We start from the raw sequence: 14,822 nt of genomic DNA, 5'->3' as shown, positions 1-14,822 counted from the left end.
TCGGGAGTGAAACTCGGCACATAAACTTCTAGATTCAAGGGCGGTATTTGCCTGCCAATGATCTAGTCTCGCTGGCCAAGGCGCTCGAGATCTTGGTTAAACCTGGGGGTGAAGCAGATCGTTAAGCGGATGGATGTTGTTCAAAAGAGGTTGTTTGCTTGCAGCTGCGATCAACAGAACAGGAAGTGATCGACGCCGGGACAGAGCGGGGATTGGTCGGAATTAAAGGTTCACGGCGGAGAGCCGTTAGAACAACTGGGGGGGCATTGGGATTACATTATCAGAATCCAGATTGGTTAAGATTTATGGCGAGGAAATGGAGGAGCATGTTTAACTTCCACATGAACAATCATGCGATCGTATTGAAGGACAATATACGATTTCATAACAAATCTAACAGGACTGCTCCACCAGCCCATCACGGCTTCGGCCTCGGTCCAATAATCTGCCTCCTCGCCCCAAACCCGATCCCACTACCCCCCCGATTCTGCCCATCGCCGCCCATATACCCATACTGATTCACATCCCACGACTGCCCCTCCCCGGTCCCCTCACTCAAATCCCGCTTCGCCGTCCGCGACGCCTTCTGCGCCTCTTCCCACTCCTGCTGCCGCTCGCGCTCGCGCTCCATCTCCCGCTCCAGCAGGCTCTTTGAGGCCCAGCCGCCAGCTTTCGTCTTCTGTTGCGCGGCGTGGCGGCGGGCGGTTTCGGCGTCTTGTTCGGCGGCAGTGAGGTGCGCGGTTTCGGAGGGCTGGTGGGTGGTGGGGAGGGAGCGGGTGGGGGCGGGATGGGAGGAGAGGAATTGGTCGGTTCGGGAGATGGGAAGGGGGGGTTTGGGGCGGTAACTTGTGGGGTCAGGGAGGGGGCGGGATGAGGTTGGTGCGGAAGATGGGTTGGGGAGCGGCCGGGCGGGTGTTGGGGGCTTCGGCGATAATGTTGATGGATCAGGAAGAGATCGTCCGGGTGCTGGAGGCTTCGGCGATGAAGTTGATGGATCGGGCAGCGGTCGGTGTGATCCAATGTTGGAAGCGGCTTTACTCCGATAGTCATTGACTTGCTGTCGAAGATATTCTCGTTCGTCACCGGCCCACGAAACCTCGCTATCCTTTGGCGAAGGTGCTCGAGGGGGTGGTCTGGGACGACTCCGCGATCGTGAACGGTTTTGGCGCTGTGGGCTCTCCTGCTTTTGTCGGAGTTTCTCCTCTCGTTCCAATTCATATTGTCTCTCGCGCTCCTTTGCTTCCGCTAGCTGTCGCTCGAGTTCCACCACCCGCTGTCTGTCCGGAGACAGTGTGTTCTCCCTCGAATCGTTTCGAGAGTTCGATCGCGAAACCTGTTCCCTTTTGTAGTCGCTGAGGTATTGACCACGCAGCTTGGCATCGCTTGGAGCACGCGGCCTCTGGGTCTCCTTTTCGAACTGTTCTTGGGCTTCTCTCTCTTCACGCAGTCGCGCTTCTTCGGCCGCTTTCCATCTCCTCTCCTGCTCTTCCCACTCGACTTTCTGCTGTTCGACCCGTTTCTTCTCCTCTTCACGCAGTCGGCGAGTCTCGTCCTCCCATCGCCTCTCCTCTGCAACGCGAATCCGCTCCTCCTCGGCTTCTCGTTCGATCCGGCGTATGTTCTCCGCTTCTTCCGCAAGCTGCCGCAACCTCTGATCCTCAGCCTCCTTCTCCTTCCGTTTTCGTTCCTTCTCGGCCAGCGATGGGACATTAGGAGCCGCAGACGTTATTTGCCGGCGAGCACCGAATGCGATCCCCTGGTTACCTTGACTAGCACCGCCCATGTACCCTATATCATATTAGTGTCATATCACTAATTAGAGGCGTAGTACACGCACCGTATTGTGCAATGTTCCATGCCGGGGATGTCACATGTTCATCCTTCCTTTTGCTCCAGCTACTCACCGAAGGCGGCGACCTCGCTCCCCCATTTGTCGTCTTCGAAGAGTTCGATCCGCCAGTAATGGTAGGGCTCATTTCACGAGAAGGTCCAGGCCTGGAACTGCTTTCCTTCACCGGACTTATGGGTGTGAAACCTGTCGCGGATCCTGTTGTCGTGGGGCTGATGACCGTTCGCTTCGGGCCGATGGTGGTACGGAATCGTGTCGGATTTACGGAATGCGCCACGCGACTGAATGCGCCCATACACTGGAGGACTTGCGCGGGATCTTTGGCCTCATATAGGTCGACTGTGAGGAAACGATCGTGGGCCTGAAGATTGAGCGGGGGCATTTCGCACGCCTTGAGGAAATGGGAAATGTTTTCCATCTGCATGAAAGGCATGTTCGATTTCTTGAATTTGATTCCGGGCGGGGGAAGGGCCAGATTGGCTAGCCTTTGAAGCAATCGCAGTCAGCGGTGCGATCCATAGGGAAGATGACCGGAATGCCTACCTGCAGAGTACAGTTCCATCCTTAAGGACATCCAACAAATCTCCGGGCGGTAACTTCTCCCCGAGTGTATCCTCAATCCATAACCTGATTTCGTTCGCTGCTTGTGGAGTGTATCGGCCAAGACGCAGCTTGCGCATGTCCTGATCCAGAGACGACACCGAGGCCATCTTGGGTTGGGGGCTTGGTCCGGTTTATGTAGGTGGTGGGAGTGGTTCGGAGATTCGCGTCTGTAATGTCGGGATATATTGTTATAGAAGGTTGTGTATTCAGTGATGGGCCTTTAAATTCGTTGAATCTGTCATATGCGCCGGCGTTGACAAAGCAGCGCGGGGAGCGACGAGGGGCGCTGGTTAGCTACGCTATATGTAGGGTTGGGATCTTGATATTCGTAGAGCGAGATCGCTCAGATAGGTACATTCGCAAACTAGATTGGGAGCGGAGTTCGATCAGAACGAAGATTGTATGATTATCTGTGTAACTCTGTAACTGTCTTTGAGGAGGAATGAAGTTCGAGATTCTGTTGTTTGAGCTGTAGTGCGTGTCAAAGCCCCAGCCACAAGTAAAGGTGTCCAGCCACAATTTCATGCGTCATCCTCATTCGACCCCTGCGGGCCCTGGGAAGTTCATAGCGCGATCCTAAATTTACACATGGAGCTTCGGTCGCTGTTAGGATTCGGATTTGACCATATGTTGGGATATATCCTCACTCCATCACATTGTCATGTGCTTCTGAAGCCTCTGCGTGTTCTTCCCTGGCCAGAATAATCCGCCCCGATGTCGACACGACCGCCCACACCCGGACTCCTCAGTCGCGTATGGTTCCAATGGAAATCCATAAGACTACCGTGGAGGAACAAATGGCTCGTCGGTAAGTGCGGACCCGGCGCATGGCTGCTTCATTTCGTTCTGGGAACTAACGCCAATGAGGCTCGGATCTCTCGGGAAACACCTTCTGGGAATTCAAGGACGCACTCAACGCGAACCGTCTGCGGCGCATCGTACATTACAATCCGAAGGCCCACTTTGGAGACATTCAGATCACACGTACGTGACGGTGCATTTGCGATTTCATATCCGGAAACTCATGTCGACAGCGCAATGGCACCAATGGCTACGGCATACGCGGCTGGATGCGCCGTCGATCAACGAACAGCAACTGGACGAGGTGCGGCAAGCGCAGATTAAGAAGCTGGCGGCGGCGGCGGACGCGAGATGGGAGGCGCAGGAATCGTTTCTCGTCGCGCCTGAAGGGCAGGGGCAAAGCAATGTCCCAGATATACGATCCACGCCGGCTGGAATAGCTTCGAGGACGGTCAAGCAGAAGGACAGCGGTTTGAAAGGCGGTCCGGAGTCGACTCCGGCCAGAGCAGTTGAAGGACAGTCACCGCGGCAGCCCGGTTCAACATCACAAACAGGGAATCAGAGCACCGAACAACCGGGGGGTTGGACTCCGAAATCGACAAGTCGATAGGAGGATTGCATTCAATCAAGAGTACCAATTAGGGTTTCGCCGAGCGACCATCCGCTCCATCAGGGTCCTTGACCACCTATGACCCGATTCCCGAACCCGGACACTTTACAGTCTGCACATGTTCGTGCCACTGACAGTTCAAATCATTCCTCCTCGCATCCGTCATCCCATTGTGATGGAAGTTCAGCACTGCCTTCAACAAGTCGACCGCCAGTTCGCCTCCTTTCCCGACGACCTCGCACATACCCGGCGCAGGGACCTCTTTCTCGCAGAGCATTTTGTATGCTGCGGTGTGCACCAAGAATTCCCGCATCTTGTTCGGCGTTTTGGTCGCCTCGTATATGTATTCCAGCCGATACGGCGGCGCGGCCATGTTCTTGTCGCGGTAATACGCGCGCACGAAATCCATCGCCTCGTTCTTCAGTGCCTCGTAATTGAACTGGTCGCCGATGACGTACAGGCCGAGGTAGTCCTGCAAGCCGTAGAAATCGGTGGGGCGGTGAAGGGACTTGCCGCCCTTGCGCAGGCGCTGGACGAACAGTTTGAATGACTGTTCCTCGAAATCGGGGAAGTCGAACGAGCGTTCCTCGAAGGATTCGACGCCCGTCGCGGAGGGGCGGGGGAAGTAGGGGATCGGGAGGAGGAGGTCGCGGTGGATGGTGAATCTTTTGAGGGTGGGCCCGACGTAGAACTCGACCGTTTCGATTTTCTTATATCTACGATCGAATTAGATCGGGTGATCTAGCATCGGAACCCGTGAAGTGCTCTCGCCGCCGCTCAGCAAATCCAAGTCCATCGTTGACCCACCGTGAGCGTCCCCTTTCAGTAGCAGCAGAACTGTCCGCTTCGCCTGCGGTGCTAGAACCGGTTCCGGAGCGGGGGAATGACAGAGCGGAGCGCAATTTCTTGAAGGCTCGATTCAAAGGGTTTCGACGAGGCCTTGGGGGCGGCAATGGGGCTGCCTCGATTCCGGGAGTCGGCAACATGGCGATGCTCAATGTAGGTATCTGGACATAGGATAGGATCGACTTCGAAATCAGGAATTGTGCCAGTTGAACATGCCGAGGAAATAATAGGACGTGGTGGACGAGAAGAAGAAACACGAATGTAGTACTGCGGTTTGTATAGAGGATCAATGTGTTGACTGTTGTCACAGGGCTGCTCTTTCCTTCAATATACCTATAGGTACTTTTGATTGACCCACCATTTATCACTCCCCCTTCATAAGACGTGTTATCGAACCTTACTTCGAAATCAAGTTCGCGGATCTGCCCCAGTAATGAGCCTGATCAGCCCCAATTCAAGTTTTCCGAGCGCTATTGAATTCATCGTCGACCTGCCATGGACCTCCTCCCACTAAGCAGGATCCAATTCTTGCCATCCGTACGCCGCTCGGAGTATGCATCATGCCCCATATACAAGCTAGAAAGCAAAAACAACAACCGTAGACTTTTAGATGAGATGTTTTGACCTGGGACGCCGTTAGTCGTACACTTCGCACTCGGTGTTCTAAGACCCACCTGAAATATGACCGCAAGTAGACAACCTGCCACCCTCCGAACCCGATCAGCACGAAGATCGTGCACATCCCGAACCATTTCACGCGCTCGTTGGTGCTTTCGTTCGTGTCTCGCAGCTTCTGCTCGCGCTCGCGGAGGTAATCCATCTCCCCGACGACCTCCCCCACCGTCTCCTCGATCCGCCGCAGCTCGATCTCCAGCGGCTTCAGCTTCTCCTGCGCCTGGACTTGCGACCAGTCTTTCGCGTCGGCGCCGATGTCGATGTCGAGTTCAACCATTCGCGAAGGGCTCATCCCGTATTGCGCTGGAGCGGTGGATGGTTAGTGAAGCTTGGGGGTCGAAGTTCGTGATACGTACCATTCCCCGACAGCACGTTCTCGAAACATACATCGAACGCCGAGTTCGCATGCGACGTGAACGCATACCGATTCTCACCCGCCACGTCGCGCGGTCGCCCGTATTCGTTCCCAACCGCATCTTTGATCTACCAGCACGTAAGTCTCCATGTCCGCCCATTCCATCCCGCCCACTTCAAACATACGTGCATATTGAGCGTCTGCCCATCCCCCCGATATCCGCTGACGATGGCCGTGACGACGACCAGCTGCTCCTTCGCGACGAAGTTACGGATGCATCGCTCATGCTTGGCGGATTCGTGGCCGTGGTGGGCTTGGAGTTCGAATTTGAGGGCCGAGGCGAGGGGGGAGAGGGTGAGTAGGCAGAGTGCCCCTGCGACCGATATGAGGCTCTTCATGGTTCCGCGATGGTTCGGTTGGATGGTGGTGCGGTGCAAGGGATTGGAATGACAGTGGGTGGCTTCAAGTTTTAGTTGACGTTGCCAGATCATGATGAGGTGTGGAAGCTGCCCCCCTGTTCACCCACCCCTGTCCGCTGGTCCAGACTGACAGCTGGGACGTAGTAGAGAATATTCCTATCAACTCTAGATTGTCAAACTTCATCTTTAACCTATATGTATCACGGATACTCGATTTAGTTAAAGGATTCATTACACACTAAGCAATGATATAAACATTAGGAAGCTTGGTTTCGTGGGGTCATGGCATTGACCTGCTTGTCCTTTACTCCTTTTGTCTCCTCAAACTTCTAAACTCCGTAATGATATTGACAGCCCTCCTTTCCATTTAATCGTCTGCGCGTCAACTTTCCAATATCATAGCCCCAGAATGCTGACGATCCGCACAAACCCATTGCCGCAAAACCACTTCCAACTCTGTATTCCGCTATAAGAGATGGTAAAGCACTGGCGATGTCCATCTTCACCGCTCCGCTTCATTCGTAACATCCTCGAGTATTCGAGGCGGGGATACCTTCTGTATCCTGCTCTGAATCTCCCTCCTCGGTCGTTTGAGCGAGCGAGAAAATTCCTGGCTCCTGGACTCTGGAACATTTTCGCACGTGTTTCTACTATCAGTGCTTGGGAGACCGCCGTCGGCAGCGACAGGGGTAGGGAGAATAGTTGTGTTCGATTCAGTAACGGTAGCAGAGCCCGATGGTCGGATTGATGGCGTCCGGGTCAACTCTCTGTTTAGCCGTGGAGGCCTTGTTGGCACACTGGAGGAGATAGCTGCCGTAAAACCTGTGTTCGTCATGGTCTCGAGTTCAGTGCTGCCTGCAGAGGATGTCTGAAGTGTCGACGAAAGGCTAGACCGGAGCATCGACATGGAGACTGAGGCCCCATATCTATGCCGAAGGGGGATCCCGTCCAGGTCGCTTGTGCCCGCTTCAATATTTGCTCGGACCCGCCGGCTCACTTCATGCACGACCTGGACGAGTTCCGCTTCCCACTCTTTATTCGAAAGCTCGTCACCATCATATTGATCAACGCCCATGCTTCTCGAAACCAGTGCGACACTGATTCCAGTGACGAGCCCCGACGTTTTATTTGACTCGGTTGCATCTTTCTGCAACCCCGAGAAGGTCAGCGCATCGACCCAGGTACGGTCTGCGTGGAATTTCAGCATGCGCGGATGTCGAAGCATCATGAAGTCGCAAGACGGCGGTCGGACGAATCCGCTCCCTAGAATTTCGACCACGGGGGGAGGCCAGAAAAGACTCATCTCTTCAAGTTCCTTCTTTTCGATCCCAGAATAGCCGATGACTCGCATGTCGGAACTTCCAGAACCAGCAACGGATGCCTTGAATCGGACATCATCGTTCAGTGCTTTAAAGATGGCTTTTGGAATTATCTCAGCGTCGCCGAGTCCCGCTACGACTTGGAATACGGGAATCCCATTAAAGCGAACCTCGTCAGGGTTCGTCAAACAGCCGAGGAAGAACTTGGTATATTTGACACCCTTGGTCCCTCTCGCCATTTGTTTCTCGCCTAGAGCGTCATACAATCCACCCACAACGGCAAGGTCACAAACGTCTCGTTCTCCTCCCAGGGAGACAAGGTAGTCTTTCTTGAGCTTTATGTATCCGTGACAGCTCAGTTCATTCATCTTGGAGGGATGTTTGAAGGTGAAATATGGTTGATCGGCAGGTTTCAGCAGAAGCCCCTCCGCCGCGCAACCAAGAGCAGCCCCTAGCTGTTTAGCGAGCTTTGTCGATGCATCAGGAGACCCAAAGTCAATCTGGCGATACAGCGCTGTCATCGATCTCCCTCTGATCTTCTTCACCACCCGTCCCAGAACTTCTCGCCTTTCCCCATGATGTTTGCGCATAACGACGTCGTCATCCAGGAGCAGCATGTCAAAGTAAACCAACGCAAGATTCTCGCTGCTGTAATCCGAAGAGAAGCCATCCAACGATTTGCCGTAATACGATCCGGACCGAGAGACATGGCGACGGATATGATCAAAAGGAAGCACTTTGTTGTCACGGTCGCTCCAAACCACCATCTCTGCCAACAAGATTGCCTTGCGCTTGATGAGACATTGAGGCGTTCCTAGCTTCAGACTCCTTTTGATCGTGTCGTGGACATTGGCTCGATCTCTCGTCGAATCTTTTCCAGATTTCGAGAAGATTCTGATACAATCGGTTCCTACAGGATCCGGATTCGCCGTGAGATCAATGTGAATCTCGGCAAATTCACCATCATATTTCCTTTCAACAATCCACTTCCTTCTCCCGCACAGCTTTAGGCAGTTATTCAAGCTCCAAGCTTTGTGGTGCGTTGGCCTCCCAACTTTGACGTTGATCTGAGGTTGCAAGTTTTCGGATGCCATGTATCTAAAGCCAGCAGCTGAATCGACGTCCGTGCTCGAGGGGAGTGGGGAGAATTGACCCTTCAGCAACTTCACAGCTGCTGCAAAGTCATTCTGAAATTTTAAGAGGGAGGGGAGTAGAAAATGATAGCAGGACAACACAAGCGGAGGATTGAAGACAACGGGACTGAAATTTTTCAAGATAAGTCTTGTCAACCACTTCGCTTCCCTGGAGCGCAGACGCCAATACAGCGGCCTCAGAAGCTCCACGATAGGGACACCGCCTAGATCCTGTCGTGCAGATCGGCGAACATCAGGATTCGAAAACCTGCTCCGTCCTGCCAGCTGCTGCATGCAGCGATCCACCTCTTCTACCGTAACGTCACCAGCATTTCCATTCAGTTGAACTCGAGGTTCAGCATCATACAGCCTCTGATCTCGTTCGAGGCATTCTGCCAAATCCCCATGGCCGGGGATCTCGTACTTTCGTAGCTTGTCGAAACGCGCACTCGGCATTTGATAACAGCGCCCAATGATCTTGGACAACGATCGCGCTTGCAGCTGGTAAACTCGGTCCGTCCGCTGTTCTGGAAGGAAGGTAGAGAGGATGGCGACACCATCGGTCAAATCGATTGCTTGACGGTTCTGCCGGAACCACATAGAAGTTCTCTCGTGAAGGATTTCATCGCGTCGTGCAGGAAGTAGAGGGGGATCTTTGGTGACCGTCCTCTCCAGTTCGTGGAGAAGGTTGCAAAATGCAGAGAATTTGAGTGCCATGTTCGTTTTGATAGAACCAAGCTGTGATTCGGACTGTAGCTGTCGGATTATATGCTCTTGGTGTTCTGTCTAGGCTGAATATGGGTTGAAAGACGCGTTGTATAAAATATTAGCTGCAATAGAATAGTAGATATGTTGGGAAAGATTGACGGAAGAAGGAACGGAACAGAAGGAAATCCTTTCACTTTGGGAGTCGGGAAGGTGGAGCCGATAGAAGACATTCCAGCTGAGTGCGCGGTAGGTATTATTATGGAATATTGAATAGCTAGAGAATGGTAGGGGATGTTGAACAGAATGGTAGGGGAGTTTGAACGAATAATTACGCCTCTCCTGTTTTCACCCCATTGCCAAAGTTGGACAAGCCAAGTGCTTCATCAGCATTGAAGATAAGGCTATCCAGTGACGCTGAGAAAAATAAAATCGCAAGAACTTAAAAGAACTGAAACATGATATCTCTTGACCATTAATAGCATGAGCGTAGAATTGTAGATGTCGTAGATGGATCAAAAGCGACAAATAATTCGGCCTGAGGCGACGTATTGCCAATTGCCATTATGGACGCGGTGGCAGACCATTCCCTTTGTTGAAGAAAACGCGCTAATGCACGCTATCACGTGTCACTCCTTTTTCACATCTCATATTCACCTGGAGTTCATTGTCCATCCATATATGTATTCAGTTAATTTCATTGCGTTTAGAGCAGGAGAACAATTGTCGGGGGTTGCCGTTGTCCTCATGAACTCAAGTCAGTTATTTCATTATGGTGTATCTGAATTCTTTGCTGGTTGGCTCAATGTATTTGAGAGTTGAAAAGTTGAACCAGAAACGCCACAGCAGCTACTGCATTCTACTAGTTAATATTAGTGTCCTGCACGATGGCTTGACTTAACTTCTTTTCATCCACGGCGAAGTTGGAGCCGGAATTGCATCCGCAATGGTGGATGGCATCGCTGGCAATAGCCAATCGCTGTCCGCAGTCGCAATGACCGCGGCATAGCAAAGAGCTAAAGACGTACAGACTACAGTCTATCATCGTATGTCATTTAGAGGGCAATGCTATGACCTACCGTTCTTCTGGACCATGTCCACTGCCCAGGACTCCAGATACGGCCGAAGCGTTTGACGATAATTACCACACACGACAGTGGAAATCGGCAAGTCGCACCACGAACAACACCAGTACGTAGCATGGTTTCTTGATTCTTCACGAGCTGCCAGACCTTCCCCTCTTTCTGTCTGATGTCGGATGATAATCAACGGGAGAGATCCATAGTAGGGACTAAGTATCGTAAGTGTGAACCCACTTTAAACTTACCTGATGGGCGATGGCTGATCGTTATATTTAGCGGCTAGGTTGATTAATGATTGACGATTGTACTTTTGGAATTTGTCTCGACCAAACCACTGTCATTCTCTCCTTAACCCCGCCTTAGGATTTGGTGGCAGACGCTTAACGAAATCGAACTTTGGTTATAGTTCATCGCCATCCATTTCTGCACACGTACATACCTATTCAGTCTCGTTGATGAAGCTTTCGGTTGTTCAGAAGTCAGTACCTCAGATCATCCTGCTGGCACTTGAGATGAATGCCATTCCCCGCTTATTACGTATTTCTTGCAAGTTTCTGTTACGAAGTTGACTTTCCCCTCTAGTGTCAGAGGAGTCGATTACAGCCGAAGTCAAGTCGTCACTTAATTTTAGGGAACGTCAAGGAAACCCATGCCCATGGCCTCGACTGGGTTTGTTTCACGAAGTATGAATTGTTTGAACTGGTTGAATTGTTCTCGAGCTCTTCGGCAAGTTTGCCATATTGATAATCGACAGCTTGTCCGGGATTCCACCAGGATTCCCCCAGATTGAACCTTGGCGCCATGATGCCTAGGCTTGATCACTTCCGAGCAACATGAAACAAATTCAAGCAGAATTCCTGGTTGAATGCCGTTTGCGAACGTCGAACTGTGTTCATACCCTTGTTATGAACGGATTATATAAATTATTGTATATTTTGATGCGCAACCTGCACAACTTTACGGTCTACCTTGAAGATGGTTTCCTGTCAACCCTGGACCTATCTGCAGCATGCCAGCATCATACCATTAACGAACTTTGATGATTGATCCCAAAAATGCGATCATCACCCCACATTTAATGCTGGTGGCCATGGAGTCTCCGATCCTGAACCGGAAATTTAAAATTACTGCCGAACGAGTGTCGATCTTGTCCCCATTTCGATCGGCATTTTGTGAAATGCCAGTAGGAACCGACGAACCGTTACCTACCCTCCCACTGCTAGCGCTTAGCAGCCGATCATGCTTTCATGGCTGATCACTGATGCCATGCATCTTCGGCCCCAAAACGGGTCGTGCCTTCCTAGAACTTGGGAGACTAATATTCGGTATTCCCATTTCCCATTGTGAGTCCTCGGCACAGGGATGATAGTAGAGGCAAGCAGAATAAACCTTGTCCCATGCTGTTCATATCTCAGGTCAGCCAGCCGGCGAACGCGTCAAGCACAGTCCATCCTATTCAATTTGTATATATACCTATGAAGGCATCCTTTGGCCCTCAGTTGAGATTTATATCGTTCCACATAGGCAGTCCCCGTTGATAAGGAGTCTACTAGTTATTGCACTCGTAATGATCAATACATAGCTGACATTCTCCCCGGTCAGTTCATCGTCTGAACAACAATTGTCATTCTTTTCAATTCACTCGTTGCATTCGTCACAATGCGTCCGTCCATTTCGACCCTCCTCATCGGCCTTGCCGCCACCGAATGCTCCGCTCAACTCACCTCTTTCCCCAACCCGTCCACCGGCCGCGGCGTCACCGCCGCCTGCGCGGCTCTTGAACGCGCTATTCCCGGTAAGGTCGTGTTCGCCAAAGACAATTCGACATCATACCACGAAGTCCAGGACGACTACTGGCACGCGGGACTTTCGGAATGGGCGCCGCCATGCATAGTATTGCCGACGGCAGCCGAGGAGGTCGCCGCAGCGGTGAAGGTGCTAAATCAGCACCCAACCGTCAAGTTCGCGGTCAAGAGCGGAGGGCATGACGCCAACCCAGGGCATTCGTCGATTAAGGATGGAGTGTTGATCGCACTAGAGCAATTGACGGGAACGGAGTTGGATAAGGAGAACGGAGTCGCGCATATCAAGCCCGGAGGAAATTGGAGCGGTGTGATCAAGGCGCTAGATGCTGAGGGATATGCGGTCCTTTCGGGGCGGCTGGGTACGTATAACTGTGCACTGTATAGGCCACTACTGAACGGTAACTAGGGATTGTGGGCATTGGAGGGTTTATCACCGGCGGCGGGATGTCGTTCCTTAGCGCACAACACGGGCTAACAGCAGACGTAAGTAAGGGTCCCGATTGACTATGAGCATTAACGCTGACGTACGTACTATGTAGACCGCGGTGAACTTTGAAACTGTCAGGGCCGATGGCTCTATTCAGAATATCAATGCTACGAGCGACCCAGAAGTGTTCCGCGCGATGAAGGGTAGCACCAACCAATTCGGTATGACAAATTCCCAGCGGCTGATTGATGACCCGTGCTAACGGCGTGGAGGCATCGTAACAAAGTTCACCCTTAAGGCTTACCCGATCGGTCAAGTAAGTTCGTACTTCATACGGAGATGGTACAGATACTTACCTTGGATAGGTTTGGGGCGGCTCGCGAATCTACCTCCCAGATGTTCAGCGTGAGGTGCTGAAGGCGACGCATGATTTCATCTCCAATCCGTCCGACCCGAAGGCGGCCATCATCGTCAACCATAACATGGTTATGGGAGGCGTGACTATTGTTCAGGTCTTCTTTTTCTATGACGGGACGACTCCTCCATCAGCTGCGTTCAACGGCTTGCTCGAGATTCCATCCGTGCAAGACCAGACGGCGGTCCGATCGTATGCCGAGTTGGTAAGTAAGCCGAGTCTGAGAACAGATGAGCCGCAACTGATATATGTAGCTTGATTTCAATTCGGAGGGCGCTGCCGGGTTCAAGCATCGGTCCTCGTGGCGTGTAGGTGTTTCTCGTGTGTTTGAAACCCTGCCATACTGATAGAACATCACAGAGCATAACCCTCCCTCTTCTTCCTGGTGATGGGGGCATTGATTTTATGCAAAATCTGGTCAATAACTGGCAGAACATCTCGCTCCCGTACTTCTCCCAGCACGCAGAGGCCGTCCAAACCATCGCGATCCAGCCTCTCCCGAGCCTCTTTGGAAAACACTCTCAAGCTGCCGGTGGAAATGCCATGGGCCTTACCGGGTCTGATGGTCCACGCTACATTATTGAGCTGAGTAGCATCTGGGGAAGTCCACAGAATGGAACGGATGACCAGACCATTTATGGGCTGGCCACGCAGGTGACGAAATATGCGGAGAGGTCGTTGGCTACCGCATTGAGGCAGCCCGTGAACAGGGGAGCGGAGAGATATAACCCCTTCTTCTTGAACGACGCAAACTTCAATCAGGATGTATTGAAGTCGTACAAGGACTACAACTCATTCAGATGGTTGCAGCGACGAAATGATCCGGCTGGACTGTTCTTGAGAAGAGTCGGTGGCTTCAAGTACTGAAATCCCAGATAGGCAGGCAGATGCAGCTACACGATGTCATTATGCAAACGGATCATGCTGGCGACATGGTCGTTGCACTCTCATTGGACTCGGAGAACTGAGGAAATGTATGCATGCGGCATTTACATGATATACAAAAGCAATGTACATCCAAGGCACACTACTAGCCCCACGAGTTTACTGGAGGTCTCATGTCATCACCCGTTGAGCAGACCACTCATGTTTCCATTCGTCCGCTTGGAGTTGGATCTATTCCATCACCCAAGATGACTACCAAGGTACTGGGTTGGTACCTTCGCAGATACGGTACTCATAATAGTAGATACTAGGATTCAATAGTACCGTATGCCGAATTTCTATTCTCTAATTGATTGTCTTCGAAACGAGACTGATCAAATTCTGGTAGTTCTCCCCCACTGACCCCCAGGCACTCAGATCCTCCGTATTTATGAGTCCGTAGCATGCAGTCAAAAAAGCAAAGACAGCCTTTTCAACTTCTCCTCGAAAAGCCGCGGCCGGACTATCGGATTCGGACAGTCGGAGATGCAAAATGGAAGGACCAGGGAAGGAAAGATAAATGAATAGATCCGGCGGCCCAGCCCGTCGAGTCGTCGACAGGCTAACCCACCCGATGTGATACGACTCGACGGGCTAACCCACCCGATGTGATACTCTATCGAGCAGCCAACCTAGCTCCCGCGTCCCCGATACTTTTTCTTTAGCGGCGGAGAGCCGCACGTCACCCCGATCTCCAATCTCCAGAGCGTTCACGGTCAGGGGGTCGCCCAGGTCGGGACTCACACATCCCTCAAGATATAACTGTCTAGCAATTCCCTGTTATTGTTGATCTTTATAGGGCATCTTGATTGCAGATCTGATCGATCCCGAGTGTCGTTTTTGTTTGATCCCAA

The 14,822-nt window shown here is 51.9% G+C and overlaps 6 protein-coding genes across 6 annotated transcripts; 2 read left to right on the top strand and 4 right to left on the bottom strand.

The window, feature by feature from the left end:
* Nucleotides 1-185: 185 nt before the first annotated feature.
* On the bottom strand, nucleotides 186-2,890 carry P152DRAFT_432990 (uncharacterized protein). Its single transcript, XM_033677452.1, has 4 exons — nucleotides 2,393-2,890; nucleotides 1,838-2,334; nucleotides 1,097-1,788; nucleotides 186-922 (listed from the first exon to the last, which is right to left on the bottom strand). The coding sequence occupies exons 1-4, from the start codon at nucleotides 2,557-2,559 to the stop codon at nucleotides 419-421; spliced, it is 1,860 nt and encodes a 619-aa protein (XP_033535253.1). The 5' UTR covers nucleotides 2,560-2,890; the 3' UTR covers nucleotides 186-418.
* A 276-nt stretch (nucleotides 2,891-3,166) lies between these two features.
* On the top strand, nucleotides 3,167-3,863 carry P152DRAFT_394688 (uncharacterized protein; the record flags this gene model as incomplete). The annotated part of the gene is made up of 3 exons (XM_033676268.1): nucleotides 3,167-3,260; nucleotides 3,320-3,436; nucleotides 3,487-3,863. The coding sequence occupies 3 exons, from the start codon at nucleotides 3,167-3,169 to the stop codon at nucleotides 3,861-3,863; spliced, it is 588 nt and encodes a 195-aa protein (XP_033535252.1).
* Nucleotides 3,864-3,939: 76 nt separating this feature from the next.
* P152DRAFT_480867 (uncharacterized protein) lies at nucleotides 3,940-4,849 on the bottom strand (the record flags this gene model as incomplete). Its single annotated transcript, XM_033681780.1, has 2 exons — nucleotides 3,940-4,579; nucleotides 4,671-4,849. 2 exons carry the CDS (start codon nucleotides 4,847-4,849, stop codon nucleotides 3,940-3,942), a joined length of 819 nt encoding a protein of 272 aa, XP_033535251.1.
* A 466-nt stretch (nucleotides 4,850-5,315) lies between these two features.
* Nucleotides 5,316-6,137, bottom strand: P152DRAFT_465503 (emp24/gp25L/p24 family/GOLD; the record flags this gene model as incomplete). The annotated part of the gene is made up of 4 exons (XM_033680631.1): nucleotides 5,316-5,334; nucleotides 5,384-5,687; nucleotides 5,741-5,867; nucleotides 5,925-6,137. 4 exons carry the CDS (start codon nucleotides 6,135-6,137, stop codon nucleotides 5,316-5,318), a joined length of 663 nt encoding a protein of 220 aa, XP_033535250.1.
* Nucleotides 6,138-6,417: 280 nt separating this feature from the next.
* Nucleotides 6,418-9,784, bottom strand: P152DRAFT_413875 (uncharacterized protein). The gene has a single exon (XM_033677010.1). It carries the CDS (start codon nucleotides 9,325-9,327, stop codon nucleotides 6,661-6,663), a length of 2,667 nt encoding a protein of 888 aa, XP_033535249.1. The 5' UTR covers nucleotides 9,328-9,784; the 3' UTR covers nucleotides 6,418-6,660.
* A 1,914-nt stretch (nucleotides 9,785-11,698) lies between these two features.
* Nucleotides 11,699-14,182, top strand: P152DRAFT_456997 (FAD-binding domain-containing protein). Its single transcript, XM_033679140.1, has 7 exons — nucleotides 11,699-12,561; nucleotides 12,609-12,685; nucleotides 12,742-12,850; nucleotides 12,902-12,945; nucleotides 12,995-13,249; nucleotides 13,299-13,352; nucleotides 13,405-14,182. The coding sequence occupies exons 1-7, from the start codon at nucleotides 12,057-12,059 to the stop codon at nucleotides 13,909-13,911; spliced, it is 1,551 nt and encodes a 516-aa protein (XP_033535248.1). The 5' UTR covers nucleotides 11,699-12,056; the 3' UTR covers nucleotides 13,912-14,182.
* Nucleotides 14,183-14,822: the final 640 nt, after the last annotated feature.

This window comes from Eremomyces bilateralis (assembly GCF_010015585.1).
Source record: "Eremomyces bilateralis CBS 781.70 unplaced genomic scaffold P152scaffold_6, whole genome shotgun sequence".
NCBI lineage: Eukaryota > Fungi > Ascomycota > Dothideomycetes > Eremomycetales > Eremomycetaceae > Eremomyces > Eremomyces bilateralis.
This window is presented reverse-complemented; position numbering and strand designations above follow the sequence as displayed.